Source organism: Athene noctua, chromosome 12 (genome assembly GCF_965140245.1).
Source record: "Athene noctua chromosome 12, bAthNoc1.hap1.1, whole genome shotgun sequence".
Taxonomy (NCBI): domain Eukaryota; kingdom Metazoa; phylum Chordata; class Aves; order Strigiformes; family Strigidae; genus Athene; species Athene noctua.
The window spans coordinates 18357987-18380928 of NC_134048.1; the positions used below are offsets into that span (position 1 = coordinate 18357987).

General features: G+C 49.0%; 2 protein-coding genes across 3 annotated transcripts in view; one reads left to right on the plus strand and one right to left on the minus strand.

The window, feature by feature from the left end:
• The window catches only part of MGAT4B (alpha-1,3-mannosyl-glycoprotein 4-beta-N-acetylglucosaminyltransferase B), a 51496-nt gene extending 37460 nt beyond the window's left edge, over positions 1 to 14036 (plus strand). For both annotated transcript variants that reach the window (XM_074915897.1, XM_074915898.1), the window contains exons 5-15: positions 2502 to 2548; positions 4637 to 4750; positions 5178 to 5253; positions 5630 to 5744; positions 6481 to 6611; positions 9552 to 9659; positions 10594 to 10787; positions 11177 to 11255; positions 11718 to 11805; positions 12784 to 12896; positions 13006 to 14036. In XM_074915897.1, the coding sequence (XP_074771998.1) occupies positions 2502 to 2548; positions 4637 to 4750; positions 5178 to 5253; positions 5630 to 5744; positions 6481 to 6611; positions 9552 to 9659; positions 10594 to 10787; positions 11177 to 11255; positions 11718 to 11805; positions 12784 to 12896; positions 13006 to 13029 (1089 nt within the window). In that variant the 3' untranslated portion in view covers positions 13030 to 14036. The remainder of the gene's footprint in view (positions 1 to 2501; positions 2549 to 4636; positions 4751 to 5177; positions 5254 to 5629; positions 5745 to 6480; positions 6612 to 9551; positions 9660 to 10593; positions 10788 to 11176; positions 11256 to 11717; positions 11806 to 12783; positions 12897 to 13005) is intronic.
• A 904-nt stretch (positions 14037 to 14940) lies between these two features.
• Positions 14941 to 22668, minus strand: LOC141965052 (leukotriene C4 synthase-like). Its single transcript, XM_074916139.1, has 5 exons — positions 22611 to 22668; positions 18263 to 18362; positions 16325 to 16395; positions 15514 to 15595; positions 14941 to 15265 (listed from the first exon to the last, which is right to left on the minus strand). Exons 1-5 carry the CDS (start codon positions 22666 to 22668, stop codon positions 15118 to 15120), a joined length of 459 nt encoding a protein of 152 aa, XP_074772240.1. The 3' UTR covers positions 14941 to 15117.
• Positions 22669 to 22942: the final 274 nt, after the last annotated feature.

Below are 22942 nucleotides of genomic sequence, written 5' to 3' on the forward strand. Positions count from 1 at the left end.
CCAGTGCTTTATAATCCTTTCAGTGAAGAAATTTTGTCTAATACCCAATCTAAACCTCCCCTGGCACAACCTGAGGCTGATGGCTCTCATCCTGTCACTTGTTACTTGGGAAAAGAGACCGACACCCACCTCATTAGGTGCATCCTGCCCAAAACCAAACACCAGTTGGGCCAGAGAGCGTCAGGATGCAAGCAAACGTGCAGCACATGCAGTTGTCTTTCTGATGTAAATTGTGATGGCTCTTGCTGAGTGGTTATTCCCAAAATGTGCTTGAGCAGCCCATGGCCATGTCTAGGGGAACTCTGAGACCTGCTCCTGAAGCAGTTTTCTTTCTCCACATACCTGTGAAACAGCACTAACCCCCTCTCAAAACCCAGGAGCCCGCTGATTTGGGACTGAGACTAATATGCCTCTTCCTCCTGGTGTCTGGAGCCCAAAATCAGTTGCTGAATCCAAGGGCTAAAAATCCTTGATACATTAATCCTCAGGAGCTGCTTTTATCTATGGGTTTAGATGGTTATTTTTCTCCGTGGCTTTCCCCTCAGGATTATTTTCTTGAGCCTGAAGGGCATTTGTCTTAATTTCCAGAAATCCAGTGAGAAAGATAAACCTCAGTAGCGTGTTACTGGGAGGAGAACAAAGATAAATGTCTGAGTTTGATGCCTGTTTACCCATAATTTGACATTTTGAGTAGCATTTGGCCTTCAGGACTGTGGCTGGTATTTTGTACAAGGAGATCCTGGGCACAGATGGGTGCAGCCAGAAGTGCCCAGGACGAGGTTCAGTCCTGGCTGTCGTTTCCCTTTGAGCCAGAACAAGTTTGATGGCTGTTTTCACAGTGGGTCAGTTAAAGCATGAGAGGTTTTAAGCAACTTGACCAAAACCACTTCTTGTTTTGGACTGTAGTAATATCTCTTTTAGCTGACTTGAAAATAGTGTGCATGCTGTGATGGCAGCTCCTGACTTTCCATGTGCACCATTGAGGAGGGAACTGAACAACAAATAAATTAATTCTGATACCATGAAGTGCAGGAGCACACATGCCATATCCCAGTAACAGCAGTGGTAGCTGTTGCAGATCGCTGCCGTCACTGTCCTCTCTTGCCAAGCTTGCTCTTGTAGCTACACAACATCCCCTTTCCGTGCAAGTGTCAGCCACTGCTGTGCCTGCTCTGCCTCTTCCCAGAGAGTTTCTGGGTGTACTGCCCGTGGTGTTGCTGCTCCTCAGGCACGGGATAGAGCGAAAATAGTGGAGAGGGTGGTTATGAACCCAGAGCTGGGTAATCTGGAGACTCAGGACAACAGTGGAGCAACTGAATGTCCTTTTTGGGATGGGGACTTCTCATTTCTGAGTGCCACCGCTAGCCACCACGGGTGTGTCCACAGCGGCTGGGCTGCCTGGGAATGCCAGGGGCACCTTGGCTGGTGGAGGGGAGTCCCAGGGCGAGCTGGCTGGCTTGGCTGTCACAAGCATTTTGGTGGCAGCCAGGCACTTGGAGCAGAGCTGCATGTTTGCTCCCAAAGCCAGGAGCATCTTTCCTGCCTTTGTTTTTTCCATCGCTGTTTTCTTGGCAGCGTCAGGGTAAGAAATCGGTCCAGCACCGGGATCCTGAGCCCTGTTTGGGAAAGGGACCTTTTTCCTGTTGAGAAAACCCTGCCTTGTCACCATTCCAGCATGGGAGCACTGTCCTCAACTTGTGACACACATTCCCAGCATCTCACTTCTCACCTCTGCCTGGCGCTGAGCGCAGCGACAGCCAGTCCCGGCTTCCGTGATTCTGCGTCTGCAGATCCACCGGGGACACGCAGTTCCATGATCTGTACAACCACCCAAAACAATGTTACCACCAGGAAACAGGCAGAGTTTTTAATCCTGGGTCTCCTGCCCTTTGTTCTTGGATTCTGTTTTCCCGGTCACTGTGCAGATGCCTTCTGGCCGGTGCCTGTCCCTGTGTTTGCACTTATCTTGCCTGCAGATAGCAGCGTGCAGCACTGCTGACCTTTGCCTCCCAACTGTTATGGGTAGTCAGGTTGATTATGGGAACAAACTATTTTTTTTAGGAAGAAAAGCATTGAAATGAACCTGAAATGAAAAATGCACACTTATAAATAGACCCCTCTTTTTCACAAAGGGGTGGAGATCCTTTTCTGCCAAGAGTATTCACTTGGATGAAAGCCAACGTGTTTAGAGAAAAAAAATAAATAGCCCAGAAGTTAACACTTCATGCAAATGCTTGGCGCTGGCAGGGACAAAAGTGCCAGGAGAGCATGTGGGGAAGACACGCAGGGTCATGAGTCCTTTGGGGTGGAGTTTGGTGTGTGATGCCTTTGGTTAACACTGACCACAGAAAGAGGGTTCTAGGGGTCTGTCAGAATGGGGAGGGCGGTTAAACTGGATAAAAGGAGACATGAAGGAGACAGCACCCTGGGGTGTGTTCAAGGTGATTTTTGAGCACAGGCTGAGGCTGAAGGATCTAACCCTGTTTATCTTTTGTTTTCAGACAGATCCGCAGTACACAGCTGGAGTGGCAGAAAATATCAAAAACTTGTAAGCACTTCCAAATGACTACGGTGGTATGGTCTGTGCCTGTAGTGAGGCCAGCAAATGGCTTCATTAAGGAAAAAATACACACTTTTCTGCTTCCCTTTTGGGTTTTTTTGTTTGTTTGTTTGTTTTTTTGGTCTTAAACTCTGGGCTGTCTTTGCCGTTTCCACTTTCTGCTTGTTCTAAAATGCATCCCATATGTAGCTTCCAGTAGGCTCCTCCGTGCTCGCAGTATTTAACACACACAGTCAGGCCGTTTCATTTTGCTCTTTCTGTCCTGCGGTGTTGTGAGAAGATGGATTATTTAGACTTCCAGCGATCCTGGCAATTGTTTCAGTATCTTGTGCAGCCCTCTACCTGTTTTGCGGAGTCAGAGCAACTGGGCAGCGTGGTAATCACACCCAAATGCTCCTGCCTTATTTTGCTTTAAAATCTGTGATCCATTTTTCTTCCTGCTCCAGCCTGTTTGTTTTTCCCTTGTTCTAGGCGCTAGTTACATTTGTCTCTCATGCTAGCTGCTATTTATGTCCTGGAGTCTTAGTGGCTTTTGCAGCTTCATCTGTGGCTGTTTAAGCAGAAGCTGGTGATGGATTATTAACCATGAGCCAGTCCAGGCGTTAACAGCATCAGAGCTCGGAGGCAAAAGAAAAAGGTGGTGAGAGAAGAGGCTGTGACTCCCATCCAGCTCCTGCGATTGCACATTTCCAGAGGACCGCAGTCGCCATAAGGAGATGTGAAAGGGCAGCACATCCTCCTGGCGCCCCACGTCCCCGAGCCAATGATGGGAGAGGGGCTGGGACGTGTGCGGGGAGGGTTGTGTTCCCGGGCACTTGCAGAAGAGCTCGAACAGAGCCCTCCATCTTGCTGTGCAGGAGCTGGCAGAGCTCCCCTCCTTCTGCCTGCTGGCAGGAGGACGCACTTATCGGGGGATAATGGACTGATTGTCCGATGGCTCCTGATGAAATTACTGGGCGCTGCTGCAGAGAGTGCCTCTGCGTAGAAGGCTTGAAACTTTAATTGACTTAATGATTTGATTTCTCGCTGTCCCCCTCTCCAGTGCCTCCTGCCCTTCCCTGATTCACTGAAATTATTTTTCTTCCAAATTGAATTGAGGTGGTGTGGGGCCAGGGCAGGCAGAGCTCATATCACAGGAGCTGCTTCAGTACAGGTTTTGTCAGCTTAGTGAGAAGCTTCTGTTTCATTGCTGCCTGAGGAGGGGAAGATTTGAAAATGTTAGCTGAAAATCTTGCAAGTCCCAAGGAGGGAATAAAGAAAGGAAAAATAAGTGAGAAGTTTTTGGCAATTTCGTGGCTTTGTCTCCCTCTGCCCCATCTCCAGTCCTCCAGGCTCTGCACAAACAAAGGAAATCAGCCTTGCACCAAATGTTCTCAAAAAGGCAGTATAAAAATAACTGGTTTTCCCGCTTATCTCTCACAGTTACAGTAATCTCTGGGTATTGCTTGCAAGGCTGTTGTAGGTACCTATTTTTCATATGGGTGACATTTTTTTCTGTTTGACTCTTTAAAGGGTTCTTAACCACATTATAGCGAAAATAGATGCTGATTTTATCAGTGTAAGGGAACTAGGTAGAATTCCTGCTGGCTGACCTAACTACAGCACAGCAGTGTTTTAAGTAACTTATCAGAAATGCATAACATAATCTCCGCAAAATGGCTTTTAATTACTGATGCATTTGGAAAATCTCTAAATGCCAGTAATACCACCAAGTCCTTTCTTTGGTGCGCCAGTCTGCTGGTCCATTTAATCCTGGAGAGGACGTGGTGCTCACGGCTGTTTTTTCAAGCTGACCTGTGTGTGCATGCGGGAAGGAGGAGGGATGCTGGGGGAGAGCATGTGAACGTGGGGCTATCAGAGACTGTGGGAGGGAAAGAGCAGCTTTAAAACTCCGTGGCAGTCCCTGCTTATACCCTTTGATGAGGCCTGGAAGTGCACTAGCTGCTGGGGAAGTTTTATCTTAGAGGCTGTATTTTTTTGTTTGGTCCTGAGGCTCAGTGTTTACCCAGTAATTTGGTCTATGAAATGGTATGTTAGACGTGGAGGTATTTGTTTACTGCTGCTTTTCTCCCTCAGATTCCCAAAGGAAATACGCTCAGGTCTCCTGGAGGTAATTTCCCCGTCTCCGCATTTCTATCCTGATTTCTCCCACCTGCGGGAATCCTTTGGGGACCCCAAGGAAAGAGTCAGGTAAGAATCAATGAAAAACAAGCAAGCCCTGATTTAAGTAACTGCAGCATCTCCCCAGCTGACTCCAGCAGGGAAAGCTCTTCTGCAGGGCCAGGTATGACCCTTAAACTTGCTTTAGCCAAGATCTGGAAGGATGTGGCAGGGGAGTATGAACCGGCACCAGCTTTGCAGGGCTTGCCTTGTGCTGTGATGTTTCCATCACCAAGCGAGGGGCTCATTTTAACCCAAAAGATGTTCATTTTGGAAGTCCCTAAGTTTTCCAGTAACTCTTAGCTGACCAGTTTGAGACCAAAAGAGAGGCTGTATGCCATGCCCCTTCTCCAAGAGCTGCATCACCTTCCTGGCTTTAACCCAGCCTTGGCTGGATCCCCTGAGCAGCCTGGTATCCCAGGAGAGATCAGCACTCCCATTGTTTCTCTTTTCGCAGGTGGAGGACAAAGCAGAACCTCGACTACTGCTTTTTAATGATGTATGCCCAGTCCAAAGGCATATATTACGTGCAGGTGGGTTTGGTGCTGGGGGTGGAGGGCAGGGGGGTGAACCTGTGAGTTCACTATGGCTCATACCCAGCTGAGAGAGGGCAAAGAGCGTGTCCAGTTGTGTGATGCAGCAGAGTGGGAGTGGGTTTTGACCACATAGGTTCAAAAGCTATGTTTCTAAGATGCTTTAGACTTGAAGACCTCCCTCCTAGGAAGAACAGGAATCCTTGTTTCATTTACCTGTTAGATTGGGTGAGAAAAATCTGCTCGGAGCATCTTCCAAAATAAACTAGTCTGTGCCAAGGCTTTTCTCTGGCCTACCGCATGATTGCTCTGCACCAAGAGGCTCTTACTGGAACCTGGATGGGTCATTGTCACCGAGTGTCCTTTCCTCTTGCAGCTGGAGGATGATATTGTGGCCAAACCAAACTATCTCAGCACGATGAAGAACTTTGCCTTGCAGCAGCCCTCTGAGGAGTGGATGATCCTGGAGTTTTCTCAGCTGGGGTTTATTGGTAACATTCTCCCTCGCTCACCCCAGTCCCATCAGGTGGTTCTAGCAAGCACTTATGCTCTTGGCCCAATGAGTTGTGCCCACGAGATGGCAAAATACTCGGACGATCCCTCCCTATTTTTGCAGTGACCCTTATGTTTGCACAGGGGAGAAAGATCCTCACAGCTGGTACTGCTGATACTCACTTTTATTAAAAATAAACCTGGTCAGTGGCCCAGCCGACAGCCAAACAGCTTTGACATGACCAGTAGCTGTTAGGCTGGATGGGATCTGGAGTTGCCTAAGAGTGTGCAAAAGGAAGTTTACATCAGCACAGAACTATTTTGGGAACAGCAGTACATGGTTGCAGTAGCAGCTTAATCTGTTATTTTGGATACTGGTTTGACTAGCTTAAAACTTGTAGTTTTCTGGGCAGGAAATGGTCTGTCCTGCAGCTGGCTGAATGTTTTTCATCCTTATTTCTCCCAATTGTATGGAAGAGTTTTAGACCTTTTGATACTGTTGTGACCTGTGAGACACTAATGCTTTCTAATTCTGTGATGAATATTAAATCCGGAACTGTATTAGCAATGCCAGCAGTACTGGTACATAAAACAGAGCTGCATGCTGTTTCCTTTATGTAGAGAGATGGACACATCCAACCTCCACAGCCCAGTCTCCCAAGTTTTTTTCTTCCCAGCTCTGATTCTTGACTGCTTCATACCGTAGCTGCTTTCTCTTCTCTCTTTGTGCTGTAGGAAAAATGTTCAAGTCTCTGGATCTGAGCTTGATCGTGGAGTTCATCCTGATGTTCTATAAGGACAAACCCATTGACTGGCTGCTGGATCACATCCTTTGGGTGAAAGTCTGCAACCCTGAGAAAGATGCAGTACGTAAACAACTTCTGTTGAAAGAAAACCTGTTGTGTGGGGGCAAATTATGCTTGGTCTGTGTCTCCAGAGGATCTTTTCTGTGAGCTCTGGTGCTAAGTGACTTTGCACTGAACCATGGTATCCCTGTGGAGTGTGCCACGGGGTGTCCTTGTGGATTGTGTAAGCAAAGACCTGGGAGTTCAGGCTTTTATACTCTGCAGCTGCAAAAAAAAGGCATTATTTCTGCATCTAAGCACTAACAGGGTATTCCTCCTCCAGTCCTCGAGGAGAGTAGCCGTTCCCTATTCTTCTGTGCTGTTTTTCATTCCGGCGTGCTTCTCTCCCTGAAGCCATTCCCCGCTCGCTGACTATAACCCCAGAATAACCCTTTGGCTCTGGGCTCGTGTGCCGTACCCGCCCGGAGCACACATGCCGGCTGCCCAGAGAGCTCACCCCAGATGACCCACGAGCAAGCCCGCCACGCACAGTGTGCCAAAATGAATCCAGAGCACGCAGAGCTCTTGTCAGGGTTTCTAGGAGGGCGCAGAGAGGTGCAATGGGCTCCGTTTTCATGCTGCCGTCTCATTTGTGGAGCCGTGCCTGCACGGATCCTTGCAGACAGCAGCGCAGAAGCCCCTGTGCCCTGCGGAGGTTGTGTTTGAACTCCCGTTGGCAGCAGCAGCGGGGGGCTCGAGTGAGTGGGAAGGGCAGAGGAGGAGTGTGTGTGACAGCAAATGCAAGATGAGCTCACCGCCAGATACTCTTCTGTCTCCTCTCTGAACATATTGTATTTACTCATACGCTCGCTCGCCCTCCTCCCCCGGCGGAGAATGAGCAGCGGAGTCCCCGTGCAGAGCTTGAAGCCAGTCGCTCAGGACAGACCTCGTGGCCACAACTACTTTGTGGTGGCAAATGCCAGAGCAAGTGGTGACACTGGGAATAAATACTGTATTTATGTGTTGGGGGGACAGGGCATCCTCAGGGCTCTGCGGAATTGGGGCAAGGATGTGGTTTAATTTGGCCAGATCCCTGGCAGAGGCCGTGACGTTGGCTCCAGTCCCCCACGAGCAGCAGGACCAGACTCAGTTGATGTCCGTCGTGTCCTGGTGGTTCAAACCACGTGCTCAGGTGTGACAGAGCAGTCCCCAGGCCTGTCCGGCAGCCCCCAGGGTCCTCACAGCCACGGGCGAAGCCAGGGAGGCAGAATGCTGGGATGGAGCTGGGAACAGTGCAACGGTGCTGCTGTCTGTGCCCCCCACCCCCCCACCCCCCCTTCAGCTTGAACGTTGATTAAATGCAGATCCTGCTGCGCAGGATCATCTTCTCTTTAGCTCATCTTCACTCATCTTCTCCTACCTGGCAGAGCCAAGGTTTTCCCAGGGGAACCTGCAAACCTCTTAAATGTGTTTCCTTTTTAAAAATTAACCTACTTTCCATGTGGATTTCTGGCTCCTTTCCCCCACTGTTTGCATGATTAACTCTGCACACCGCCCTTTCAAACATGACTTTCCCTTGTAAATCCCACTGTGCAGAATCAAATTGGTAGCGGGGAGGATTTGTCTTTCTGATTGAAAGTTTGTTTGACCTGAGCTTTTGGTAAGTGCTTTGCCTGCTCTGGATATATTCTTCTCTTTCTTTTTTAACTAATTTTAGATTTACCTGGGGTAGAGCTATGTGAAAGGATGACCTTCTTACCACCAACTGAGCCATTCCCCCTCCTGGCTTGAGCGAGACAACTCTGCTTTCAGCAAATGCTTCTTTAGCAGAAGGGGAAAAGGGGAGAAAGATAAATTGGGAGATGCTGTAGCTCCCTCCATTCCCCTTCTTCCTCCCTTCCCCATCCAGAGTGAGATCAGACTGGATGGGGTTGCATCTAGGGTTGCTGGCAATGAGTTGGGTGTCTCCCATTAGCCTGGCTAGTTTTAATTTTCTAATGTAACATGAGCTGGATTAGGGGATTATCTCCTCTGCAGCTTGCAGGGGTCGTGCCTGGAATTTCCCAGCTCCCGGCACGGTGGCCCGTGCAGGCAGCCCGTGGTGGGGGCTCGGTGTGGCTGCCTTTCCCCGCTGCGCCCTGCCTGGTGCCAGGCAGCCGGTGACGCAGCGCCCGGCAGCGGGATTTCTGCTGGGGCTTCTCTTGGGTGGGAGGCTGCAAGAGCAGATGGTGGTAGGGATGTGCATGCATTTCTTTTCTTGGAAAAAGCAAAAGTCAGGAAACAAATACCCTCTCCTTCCATTTTTTAACCCAGTGTTTTTGTCCTGCTCCCTCAAACTGAGAGAAACTACTTTTAAAATGTGAGTTCTCGTCTCCATGCTCTCAGTGTTTTTCTCTTTTGTCCTTTATTCCTTCTCCATCATCTCTCTACTGCCACCCCATTGAAAATCACTGCCTGGGTCAGAGTTGCATCCCCAAGTTTATTTACGTGTTGGGATGGGCATGAAATGGCCAAACAGCTTTGATACTGGCGCGTGCCATACAAACTGAAAACTCTGCCCATCTGAAAAGAGCCCGCACTTGCTGCCTGTTCACTTGGGCAGTCCCAGGACTTACGTATCTTCAGACATCAGTGATTCCAAGCTCCGAGTTGTAGGAAAAAGGCTTTCCCCATAAGCCAGGGACAAAAGAAACTAAATTCTCTGGCTGTCCCTACCTGACAGCACAGAGGTTTGCTCAGTGTTTGCTAAGCTGTGCTTGGCATGGAGAAGTTCGGCACTTGAACTTGGGCACTCTGGCTGCCCAGCAGAGAGTAAGTGAACGGCCAAGAGTCACCATCAGGTTCCTCCAGATTGTGGTTAAAAGCCCTCTTGCCAAACTAAAGCCAAAATAACACAGAAGGGCATAGAGGTGGAGGGGTGGGGATGTTTATCACTCCTCGTGCCCTTGTCCATCCCTCTTGCAGGTCGCAGTGGACCGCAGAGGTTTAACCATGGGGCTCTGCGGGATTGTCTCGTTTCAGAAGCACTGCGACAGGCAGAAGGCAAACCTGAGGATCCGCTTCAAGCCCTCACTCTTCCAGCATGTGGGAACCCACTCCTCCTTGGCTGGGAAGATACAGAAGCTGAAGGTGGGTACTAGCTGCCTGTCCAAGCCACAGATGACCTTTCTGCCAGGCCTGGCCTGCAGGCCCCCCAGGACTGGCTGCTTTTGGGGTAGGAACATCAGTGACAGCAACTGGTGGGGCAGGGGCAGCTGGATTTCTGCAGTGGTTGTGTTTTTTCTGAATTACAGTCTGCTCATGAGGTTCTACTTCTCAGAATGACATGTACCAAGAGTCACTGCAAGCTTTTAAGCCTTGGTACTGGTCCTGGCTGCCCATCCTGAGTGTTGAGCCACGGTCTGGGCAAAGTGATTTTGAATCATTTATTGAAAAGAGAGATGACTCCTGGGTTGGTCTGACTTCCTTCCCACCCATTCTTCCTTCCTGGGATTTGCTGATAGGCAAACTAGAGCTTGCTGTGTAAGATCTTAAATTATTTGTGTGTGTTTAAACATCCACAAAATGAAGCTTGCCAAAGTTATATGTGCAGAACCCATATAGACACATCCCTGGGCAGTGCTCAGTCCTGTGCCTGTCCGATCCCCAGGTAAATGGATGGTGTAATCCAGTTTGTAACACAGTGCAGTGCCTGTCGGGCTGTGTAATCCAGTCATTTTATGGTATCATCAGCCTCCCAGCCACCTTCTTCTCAGGTGTAAGGACTGTTTGCAGGCACGTGTGTTTAGGGATGCTTGGACAATGAAAGGCTCTTTGGTACTGGATCAGAGTGCAGAGCAGTGGTGCTTCTCTGTGCTGCCTCTCCTGAAGTTGTGTCCTCCTGGGATCCAGCCACACACTGCCCGGTCTGGTGCCTTCCCCAGACCACTTCCAATCCTCATCCTTCTTCACCATGCACATCAAGAGCTTTTAATTTGCAGTGCCTTGTTGCTGGGACCCCTGTTCCTCACAATCAAGAGCAGCTTATGACCCTTTTCTGCCCTTTTACTTTGCACCCACCAAGGACAAGGATTTTGGCAAGCAGGCCCTGCGGAAAGAGCACGTCAACCCTCCTGCGGAGGTGAGCACCAGCCTGAAAACCTACCAGCACTTCACCTTGGAGAAAGCTTACCTGCGGGAGGACTTCTTCTGGGCCTTCACTCCCACTGCTGGGGACTTCATCAGATTCAGATTCTTCAAACCACTCCGCATCGAAAGGCCAGTGCTTGGTGGGGAATGGCAGGGGGAGATGTGGGGACACCTTGGGGCACGCAGAAACACTTCCCTTTTGCTCTTCTGGCTCACGTTGAATTTCTTGCCCATCTCCTGCTTGGCTGCCCAGGAGGAGGGAGCAGTGCTCTTCCAGGGGGAGGATAATTTGACCCTTTTTGGTGGGGCCACATTTGCCAGAGCCCTTTGCTTTCTTGTGCTTGTGAGCGATCCATGATGTAGCTGATCTGGCACAGGTGGTCTCCCAACCCATGTGCCTGTGGGCTTTTTAAGAAGGTACCTGTTAGGTTGAGCTGTTTGATGGTTCAGCTGGGGTGAAAGCCATCATGTCCCCCCTCGCTCAGTGTGGGTTTCCATGGCTTTGGTCTCTGTCACAGGTTCTTCTTCCGCAGCGGGAACATCGAGCACCCAGAAGACAAACTCTTCAATACGACTGTGGAGGTTTTGCCATTTGACGTAAGTGTTTTATTGAGAATTGAGACGGGGGTGGAGTGGGAAGCAAAAGAGGTTCGAGAGAAGGGAACTACTTAAAGCCATCAGGAAAATCTTTACAAGACTCGAGTGCCTTTGAGAGGTGCTGGCTGGGAGCCAGGGGGGGTCACGCCTGGTGTGGTACCACCTCGGGAGCGGGGATGCTGCACTGAGCAGTCGCTGTGGGAGCTGTTCCTGCCTGCACAGGGGATGCTCACATGGGTGGGATGGCTGCAGAGGAGAGAATGGAGCCAGGCTGGTGCAGTGGAAGCAGCAGCATGAAAGCAGCAAATGTCCTTGTTTTGGGGCGTGAGGCTCGGGGAGCCAGGCAGGGGTATGAGGTGCCAAGGGCTGCTGGTGAAGGCAGCTCCAGGGTTGCTGCTTTGCTTGAGGCTTTTGTTGCTCCTGCCACTGGCCTTGCACAACGCTCCTCTCTCCTTCCTGCAGAGCCTGCAGTCGGATAAGGAAGCCTTGCAGGAGGGAGGAGGCTCAGTCGTCAAATACCGCAGGACGCCGGATGGCTACATCCAGATAGGTACAGCAGGGTGTGGGGTGGTAAACTGCCCTCTGGGTTTGGTAACAGCCCATATCCTCACCTTCCAGTGAATCAAGACCCATAGTGCTGTTTGCTTGGCAAAGAGTAATTTCTGTTTGCTGGGAACCAGGTTGGAACAGGATTTAATTGTCACTGTCTCCTCCTCTCCCTTGCCCTCTCTCCCCTCTTAGACCAGGTGTCCTCATCAGGTAGTTTTCAGTCCTACATTTTTGCCTGTCTCTGCTGAGAGCTGGGACCAAATTGTTCAGGTTATCCGTTTGATGAACCTGGTGTCAAAAACCTCCACTGCAGGCAATTTCACCCTCTCCCTACCGAGCCTGTCTTGGTACTAACACCACTTGCAGCTGGACGTTGTCTCCTGCCACCTGAGCTTGTTTTAGTGCTTGTTCTGCCTTAGGACAAGAACAAGTGATTGTAGCCTACAGGGACCCACTGGTGCATGATAAATCCCTGGTGTCCCTGCTAAGACTTTTTTTTTTTTTTTTAATAGACAAAAGAAAAATTTGCTGGCATGTGTAGCTTTTTGCCATTTTAGCATTCCTCTGCATGCTGTCTGGTCTCCCTCAGTTGCATTGTCCAAAAAAAACCATACACAAAAATGGGACATAGCAACAGGCTGAGACCTTGCTAGCACTATGGATGTAAGATGCCTCCATGGTGTGGCTCCTGAACCGACATTTGTCTCTCTACAGGGCAGCACTGCCATCTCGCCGCTCTCCCTCCCCCCTACTTCACACAGCCGTGATGTGTAGCCAAATACTCCCCATTTTGTTTCATTTAGCTGATTTTTTTTGTTCCCCTAAGCATAGCGTTTTGCACTGTATTGATGTCCACACTGCTGGTTTTCAGCCCATCTCATGTCGGGGAGCTGTGGGCAGGGGGCTGCCGTGGTCCCCTCGGAGGGGGGCTGGACGCCAGGAGACCGTCCCCATGTCACCCGCCTGTTCTCCCCACCAGGCTCCTTCTCCAAGGGCGTCGCAGAGGGCGAGGTGGACCCGTCCTTCGGGCCGCTGGAGGCCATCAGGCTGTCCATCCAGACCGACTCCCCGGTGTGGATCATCCTGAGCGAGGTAAGCTGGGCTTTGTCAGCGGAGGGACAGCCCTGCCCAGCCCTCGGCCCAGGGTGCTCCCCGTTGCCTCCCCCAGCTTCTCTCTGATCCCCACCCTCTCTTCTTTCAGATTTTTATCAAAAAAGCAGAGTGAAACGGGCGTGAGGAAGGATGGACACACACGTGGAGTCCCCGTCCTGCTCCCTCCTGTCCCGCTCCCTCCTCCCCGCGGCGCCTCGCCCGGGACAAGGACAGCACAGGCCCGGCGGCCGGGAGGCGGCACGTGCTGACAGGCCTTGGCAAACCGGCTGCCAGGCTGGCACCACCACCCCCAGCCGGTGCTGTGGGGCCAGGACATCGTCTTTTCCAGAAGAAGACAGAAAAGCAAAAACAAATATCCCGTGCAGAGGGCTGGCTTTGCTCCCCTCAGCCCTCGTGGGTGCAGGCTGCCCTGCGTGCCGCTCGGGCCACACTGACACAGGGGACAGTCTGGGGACGGGATGAGCTTTAGCACGCGTGGGGACGACAAGCACCTGCAGCCCAGTTCAGGGCAATCTCTAGCTGTATCTGGGGACAGAGGTGGGGTTTGGTCACGCTGAGTCCTGCTGGCTGACCCCACAGGCGTGCTGGGATGGAGATGGCCAGGGACCGAGGTCTGCCTTGCCTTTGCCCAGGCAACAGTCCTGGCCACAGCTGAGGATTAATTGAGGGCAAAGACTGACCCTCCTTCAGCAGAGGAGGAACGAATCCGAAGGGGTTGGAGCTATGAGTATGGCAGGGAAAGCAAAAAAATAAAAATATGCCACACTGTGCCTGCCAGCATTGAACACAGCCCCTTAACTCACGGTGAAGTCTCCAGTGTCTTCATGCCTTGAGATTGAGTGCAGAAACCATCTTTTTAAATAACTGTTTCAGTTATTGATTGGTGTGAATTTTTTGGGAGGAAAAAAAAAAAAAAAAAAAAAGCAGAAGTAGCCCAGTTCAAAAATAGTAGGGATTAGTGTAAATCCCAATGTCTCTTCAGCTATACACTGGAATGCATTATACTACTTTAATGTGCTGTATTTTTTATTATTGGATACATTTGATTTTTCAAGTACATCTCTATATATAAATATATAAAATAATGTGCACTGTAATAAAAGCTAAATTTAAACCTTTGGTGCAGCAGTGAGAGTCACTCGCAGCAGGGAGGCACTTGCTCTGCCCGCCGGTTCCCCTCCCTGGGACGGGTGGGTGTCTGTGGGGGCCTGTACCCAAAATTGAGTCGTTCCTCATCGCTCACCAATACCCAGTACTCCCAAAGCATTGCTTAGAGCAGCCCAGTGGGAGACTGGTTATTTTTTGCCCCAGCGCCACAGGAACCTTCACCAGTTATTAAAAAAAGAAAGGGTGGTCAGGTTTTTCTGTGGCAGGGAGCAAGGAAGGCACTTGGACACCTGTACACCTGAGGGTGCAATTGTGGGACAGTTGTCTTTCCTGCAAAATATGTTGCTTTTTTTTTATACCCATGTACAACTTAGCAAGGAGCTGCCGGCTTGATGCCCGCTTTTGTTACCTGCAAACCCCAAGTTTGCAGTGGAGGTTGAAATCCGAACAGAGGGCAAAGTCCTACTGGTGGGTGGGTGGTAACTGAAGTGAGGGCCAAGTCAAGATCATTCAAGCCAATGCCAAACACAGACATTAGCATTTGGATTAAAGGCAGGCTTTTTTCCCCAAATTTGGATATGGTTTTAGACAAGTTTGCCCATCCTTTCAAGTCAATTTTAATTGCAGCAGGTTTTCCCGTGCAGCACAGTCCCCTAACCCTTGGATGCTCTCACGCCCAGTCCTCTAGCACGTTTGACAATCACAGGTTACTTCTACTGAGAAAAGAAATTTATTTTTTGTATATCCAGGTTGTGATTCTTCAACACAAATCATTACAGCAGTAAGGAGGAGTGACAACAGCACACAGGTCAATCTGTGCTCTGCAAGGCAGAGCCAAGGGTGTTAGAGGTCTTAGAGCAGGTACTGCTACAAAATCTGGCAGTGAAGCCCATCAGCAGGGGCAGAGGCTGGGCAGCATTTGCTTTCTAGGAGAGAAATTACCATCGGAGAGTGGAGCTTCATGAGCAGAGGAGTGCCAGCATCTGCCTCCCTTCAGAGGTAAGCACAGAGCTGGGGAGATCCTCGGTCTCTGACCACGCCATGCAACTCCCCTCGGGGTGAACAGTGGGGTCTGGGGGACCTGCAGCCCCTCTCACCAGGCGCCGAGCAGCTGGAGGGGCTGTGCCAGCGCTGCCATCCACGCAGAGGAGTGGGGCAGCAGAAAGTGTGCCAGGAGCCCGGCCACCGCCAGCCCCAGCAGCAGCCAGAGCACCCGGGCGCTGGCGTACAGTGGCCCCAACCTGCGCGGGGAGAAAACACTTACCAGACAGCGACAGCTAACCCGGGGCACGAAGCAGGCTGGCAGGGCTTGGTGTCCCTCAACTGCCTTGGAGACAGCCAGGGAGGAGGTGGCATGGCCACGAGCATGTGGGGGGAGGAGGGGGAGGTGGTGGACATGTGCCTGCAGTCGCACCCATGGGAAGCTGCACCCTACACCCAGCCCCCCTGGGTTGGTCTGGGGAGCCCGATGCCCCAGGCAGGTACTGACCGTCCCTGCGCAGCTGCGGTGTATCCCTGGAAGTACTGGAAGCGGGTGTAGAGGTACAGCAGCCCGCAGGCCGCAGCCGTGCCTGCAGGGAGAGGGGAGACCAGTGCTGATGGGGCCGGTGGTCCCCGGGCGCTGCCGGAGCTGCAGCGCGGCTCAGCCACCCATGTGCCCGCTTCCCACTGCAGATGGGGCACGGCCACCAGGACTAAAGACAGAGCGACTCAGCTTTAAAACGCTGTGGGAGTTTAAATGGGTTTTCTTCCTTTCCTTTTTGTGAGGGATGAACTTCTCTGCCCTCCCAAGTTGCCCTGGGACCTGGGTTTGCAGTGCTCCCCTCCACGGCCCTTCCTTGCATCTTCCCTGTGGCGGCAGCCAAATCCCCCAGACCAGCTTGGCACAGGGTGGATGGTGGGTGACTAATTGTTTGGGTTATGGTTTCTCGTTCTGACATGGCGATTTGGGTATCGTGTTGCAGCTCTGCTTCAGCTTGCTGCTGCCCTGGCACCTCCTGCCAGCCAGACCTTATCCCAGAGAAGCAGCACGGGGAAAGAGCCGGGCTCCAGGAAAGGAGAGAGGGTGCCAATGCCACCAAACCTCTCCTCTGGGCAGGAGACTGGCTCGGCTGCTACCAGCAGCTTCGTGCACACTGGAGTTGGGGCGCTTCTCAGTCCATCCTGCCAAAGGGGAACTTTTCTTTCCCCAAGTAGGACACTCACAGGTACAGAGAGGACATGCCTGAGCTGCAATGAGATTTAAATTGGTTTTTTTTCGTTTGTGCACGTGATTTCGGGTTCTCTCCCATCCCCCTTACCTTGATGGAAGAAGATTCCAGCAACCCAGAGGAGCGAGATGAAGATCGGGAAATACTCCGAGCAATTTGCCCTGGTGAGAACCAGAGATGAGAATTAAAACCGCATCCTCATACATCAGAGATTGGTTAACCGAAGCCAGTGAGGCGAGATGGAAATGCACGTCAGAGCAAACTGAAAGGGTCCATAAGAGACGTTGCTGTAGTGGGGAGAAAAGGCCTTTTCTGTGACCAAGGACACCATTATCTGTATTTTAGACAAGAAAAGCACCCAAACAACGCACAGTGTTCACCTTCCCCACATTCACCTGGACCCTGCAATGATGAGCCCTGGCTGAGATGGAGATTTGTCTTTGCTGGACCCCCAAGAGGCTCCATCCTCAGCCCCACACACAGCACCATCACAGACACCCAGTGCAGCTACAGCTTAAAAGCTGCATGGGAAGAGGTTCCTTGTTATTATTTAAGAAGCTTTCTCTTCCCCTTGGGTGAGCACAGCCCAAATTTGGGTGTCACACAAGTCATGCTCCAAGAAGGAGCTTCCTCCCAGATCAAATTCAGCAGAAGGTGATCAGATCTGCAGCCAGGTTTTCCTCCTTCCTTTTTCTTTTAGTGACAAAAATACAGATGTTCTGCAAGAAGAGACAGCCTCAATAGCACAGTGGGAGCTCTGCTATTAAAGACAATGGTTTTGTTTCTCAACTTCTCCTACATTTTACCTTTCCCTAGGCAATTTAATCTTAAATTTGGCCAAAAATTTACCAAGCCCCAGGGAATGGAGCCAGATTGGGAGCTGGAAAAAGTCTAAAGAACCTTACGCTGCAAATGCAGGTTGAGTCTCAGCGAGGGGAGGCTGCCAGGTTTCCATGAGGAATAACTCAATACCTTTTTCCCCCCCTTTTTTTTTTTTAACATATCAAACCAAATTATTCATTTGTATCCTCTTCCACAGGGAAAAGAACAAAGGAAAAAAAAAACACAAGGAAGAAATACCTTCTCAAACCCGAGTTCACTAAGGTCATTTTCTTCACTGAATATAGCAGAGGGCCTCCCGGCACGTCACAGCCCACAGCACGACTCGGTTAACACACAGCCCAGTATTTAATTAAAAGCCACATCAGCAGCTTCCCAGCTAGCGAAGGCTGATGCCTCCCATGTGGGCTGGCCTTTCACTGCATTGCAAAAGGACCGAAGTGGGTGTTTTTGTCACTCCACAAATGTTTCCTGCACACTGTCAAGGAAACGCAGCTGCTTTGTTCAGGATATAGTGCCATGCTCGAACTACCCTTCAAACCAGCTCAGGCCAATTCCTTTCTTCGGCTTATGAAACAGAATGACTGAGATGAAAGGCAGGATCTGGTTCTTGCTGGAAGCCAAAGGGATCTGTGGACATTTCCAGTTTAGCTCCAGCGTTGCTCTCTCCATAGGAACAGAGCAAAAAGAAACAGCTCTCAGCATGGGCCTGCAAGTGACAACTTTCATAGTACAACAGTTAGAAAAAGGAAAAGAAATTAAAACATCCTTATACCTGGTTCTGCCAGCAAGGCCCTTTCCTTCAATTCAATGGCAAAAATTTACAAGCAAATATTGTTATTAATATAGCTTTAGCTACTCTCAAAATTTGGAGCCAACTTTAATATTAAAGTTAGTTATCATAATGCATCAACACTCAGCATCGCATTCATACGTCCACTAATTTGTAATTTGGCTGCCTTTCACAATGCCAGAAGGAGAATTATTGTGGATGGACAGAAACACTCCAGCCAGACCAAAGTGCTCCAAATCAAAACTTGGACCTCTGCATGCAGAGCGATAGAAAATCTAGTATCAGTAGCAATAAGTGAAAAGGTGAGTTGAGGGTGACTTCAGTCTTTCCTGGTAGTGACACTTGACTCAAGTTATATCTAGAGGGAGTCACCACAAAAAAATCAAAAATCTTACTGAGCTCTGAAGATCCTCTCAAATTCAGGGTGACCTGTTGTGTTGGGAGGTGAGATCTTGTACTTCCGCCGGGCGTAGATCACCTGCATCGCAAAATAGGCTGAAAAACAGAACAACGCAGGAATGGTAACGTCCGGCAGTGTTTTATTTAACCAAGCTTTATCTAGCTTGGAATCAAACAAGTGGTTAGAGGAAAAGAGCTGATACTGTCTAGGTTCATAGTCCAGGGCTGTCACGGAAGACCTGGAATAAATGTGCCATTTATTTCACGTTTGTACTTTAAATTCAGATTTGGTTATGCTGGCAGGGCTCCTGTGCCGCAGCACTGACGTGCTGGCTGGAGCTTTGCATAGTCTCAGGTGCCACAGCAGAGCCCTGGGTGCTGCTCCCCAGCAGATCAAGCACGCCCCAGGCCTGCCGGAAGGCTGGCAACGACACTCAAACATCACCGAGTCCACACCCAACCACAGAATTATTTTTCATCTTAAATCCTGCACTTCGTATTTAGAGTGTTAGTCCACCCTCAGCCAGTCTGATGGGAATGATGTGTAACACTTTCTGCTATACCTAGCGGGGGCAAAGCTTTTATACAAGGATGGCTCGATGTCACAGAGCAGCATCCAAATTGTGCAGCGCTGGGATATGATTGAGTCCATTGGAGATGCTCGTAATCACGGCAACAGAAGGAAATGGGGAAGGGAGTGGTTATTGCTTCTACTTCATCCCTGCAGGGTAGCTTCAAGGCTCAAGCCGTTCGAGGAGCAGACACGCTGCCAATGATAATCAGCCTGTGCCATGTTCAGGCTGAGGTACAGCTTGGTGTCTGCTACGTCGCTCCTTTGTACATTTGTAAGGGACATGGAAAGTCACTTCAAAATGATGAAAACCTGTTAACATGAAGATTCAGACTGTTTCACTATTTGATGAAAGTTCTTACTCCCACGGGTGACTGCTAATGTTTCAAGTGTTTATATTTAGGTGCGCTACTACACTGCTGCCTTTATTGAAAATGAGAATTTTTATATAGGAGAAAACTACATTACAAAAACAATTACTTTGGTGGCAGCGGCAACATGCTGCTAAGAAAGTCACTTAGATTAGCAAGGTCCTAATGTAGCAACATTTCCAGAGCAGTGAGCAGAGACAAGGAGCCAGGCTGCAAGGACTGCCTCATGGAGTGTCTTATTTTAACATTGAAGATAAAAGCAGAGCAGCAGGATAGAGAAGGGAAAGTAGGGACAGATGTTGCAAGATTAAAGACAAGACAGATCCATGTGTGCCTGTAGAAGAGCATTAGAACATATGTAGAAGAAAAGGGAAATGGAAATGTAAATAATCTGATGCTATGTGACCCCTATATTACACAAGATATTATTCATTTAAATAGACACTAATTTTAGAAAACATCTGTGTGTTCTAGCATTTTCCACAGTGCGTGCAGGGACCCAGCCCCAAACAAGAGGTGCTGGGAGAGAAAGGTGGGGAGGAACAAGTTCGCTTTTCTCCTGATTTATGTGTAACATGTCGACATGGTCAAGGGTGAGGATGTCACCCTGCCCCTGAGAGCTGGCGGGATGCAACACAGCTCCCCTCCGTGAAACCAGCCCGTTAGGTCTGCACCACGCTCAGCTGGCGATTCCGAGGTGGCTGGCAGAGCTCTGGGAAAGAGATGATGAAACCATGAGCCATTCTGTTACCTCCTCTTCATATCAGATAAACACTTCTCCTACACAACTATTTAATGCTCTCAGGGTCTCCTCCCAGCCACCTCTCAAGAAATGGGCTGTGCTAAAGTGACTGCACTATGCACAGCTCTGGCTTGTGGCATAAGACTGACTGTGCTGGGCAACTGTCGTCATCCTGCTTCGTGCCATCAGCACCCTGCCTAACATAGCAGGGTAAGAATAATTTCAGAGCCAATCTCGCCATCAACTCTATGCTTAACATCTTGCTTGCGTACAGGGGCAAATAATTCAGACAAGTCCTACAGTGGATCCTATGCGCTTAGGGATGGATAATATATGAAACAACCACCCAAGAGGAGCAAGAGCTCTGTGGAGGATGGCTATCGCTGTGCTCCCAACTGGTGTATGGGCGAGGCATTAATGCTGCAGAATCACCCTCCAAAAGCACTTCCCAGAATGAGGTGTGGAAAAAAGAGCACACTGCTCAAGCTCAAAGAGCTTGAGCTACTCTGCAGAACCTTTCAAACTAGTTTTTTGTGATTAATGTCTCGAGGTTAAACACCTCTGTGGATTACTACATGGCTTGTAGGGGCTGAGCTCTCCCGGTACTTTGCTCCTCAGAGGAAGTACCAGTCAGACCATCATTCTCTATTTGATTATGTCCACAAACTTGTCAAACCGTATTATAGCTGGTATCTGCCACATTTGAGTGAACACGGCAAACAAGCTCTGTGGGGACTGAAGGGCAGTGACACTGAATAACCTTTATTTCCTTTGAAGCCATTAATAAAAAAGAGGCGGGGGGGAAGCTGTAGCAGCATTGTTGTGCTCTCTGGTAGAGCATCCAACACGGGGCAGGGGCACATATCTACAGAACACTAAGCTCAGAGCTTTGCTAAACTGAGCATAAGTAAATTAAACCAGGGAAAGTTACTTGAAAGAATGCAGAAACTGTGGGCTTCCAGAAAATTAATGAAAAAATAAAAATTAACCAACACTATACAAAGTTCAGCCACTGAATTACATCTACATCATGATGTGATGGAAAAGTGTTTGTACATATAGTGCATGTCTGTGGTTCAGTGCTCTGCCTTCTCAGAACAAATCTCAGATCTGTAAGTCACCTACAGAACATCCTTTCAAAATATACAAGAAAAGCTATTGCACAGCTCTGAATGAAGTTGGCATTAGCACATAGATTTCATACTACTAAAGAAAACACGTAGTATTTTGTAATTGCTCCTTGGCATCCCATGCAGACACCCTAAAATGAGGCTACTTTATCCGATTTCACATAGATAAGAGGGTGCCAATGCTTGGTGTTTATCTGCTGGCTTCACACCTACGTATGGTTTGCATAGCATGAAAGTAAAATACCTAAGACTGCAACCTTTAAAAAAAAAATATTTGAAGTTCTCATAAAATAAATATATTTGAGACAGAACTATCTAAGGATTTGCTACTGAGGGTCTCCCAATGGCAAAGGCTTGGCAATGTTTCCATAACTCGATTTCAAGTTTTCTTCTTGTCTCCTCTGTGCTCTAAACACTCCCTCCATCCCCACTCCGATTAATAACAAAAAAAAAAAATCATAAGACAAAAGTATCTTCCATTTATAGCTGTAGGTATTTCTCTGTAAAATGTTTGAGCGGAAATTACTGATAATTCGGAAATCTTGAACTCTATTCCTCAAGTAGCATATTTGTGTTTTAAATGATGCTTATGTTAAGAGATTTATTATCAGATGGCTAAACATTCATCTGGCTGCCCAGAGATTCACATCCATTTGTAAGCAGAGGGCAATAGCTCTCTGGTGAATTAATTCAGTAATTAAAACAACCCACAAACATAACCTCCCTCATCAAAATGTGGAGATTTTAGTCAAATGGGGGCTCCGTCCCCACCCCAGGCAGGGGGAGTGTCGCCTTCTGTGACCCTCCTGAAGCCCGAGGGGGACAGGCCTTTGCCCAAAGGACCCACAGTTAAACACAAGAGTTAGACAGAACTTGGCAATGCTACTGCTTCTTTCTACAGGGTCTAAACCAAAGGCATCTATTTAAATTATGAGAAGTCACTGAGTTTCTTTGAAGATGTCTGTGTCTATTTCTGACCAGAAGGGCTTGCATTAGTTTCCAAATGACTGCGTGCTGTCAACTCATCATCATCTGCTCTGTGCAGCTTAGCTCTAAGAACACATAATGATACCAGTCACAGAGGAGAAATACACGCATGCACGATGCTCTTCTCTCTATCCGTATGATGTATGTTTGTGCACTGAACTCTCCATCGGCATATTTACTAACCTGGCAACCTATTTATTCTAGTTACCTCCAGCCACTCTGTTACAAATTGCCTGCTAAAATTCAATAGCAGAATACATTTTACTTTCAAAAAATCGTTGAAAATGTTTTAAGTTTAAAACCTGAATTTCATTTCCTTCTAGGATGCTGGCTTTGAGCTTTGCGAATCGTTTTTGTCCCTATTAAATAATGAACCTCCTCAGGCATGACACTCCCACTGTGAATGACCAAACATCATTTTACAACGTTGGAAAAGAGCAACTCTCATTCCATGGAGACTCCAAGCAAAATACAGGAACCAAGTTCCACAAAGTTTAATATAATTAGCTTAACAGTACCTCCCATTATATAAAGGATATTTACCTTGCTCCAGGACTCCCAAAACTGTGACAGTGGCCAGCAGGTCTATCTGATTTCTCATGTTGCTGGCTGTGGACCAAACCCCAAGCCCGGTGTGATGAGTACAGTGATGAGTACAGCTGCTCGCCAGCCCCGTCTCCCAATAACAGAACGTTCATCAACGTGTTTCCTCCACCACACCTTAACTCTCTCCATGCCACATGATTTTCCAAAGCAGCCAGCCATCAGAAAATATCTGTTCCAAAGTGCCTTTTGCTGAACATCACAGCAAAAATTGTGCATGTGCAAACTGTGGAATTCTTGCAATTATATTTATAGATTTTTGTACCACGATT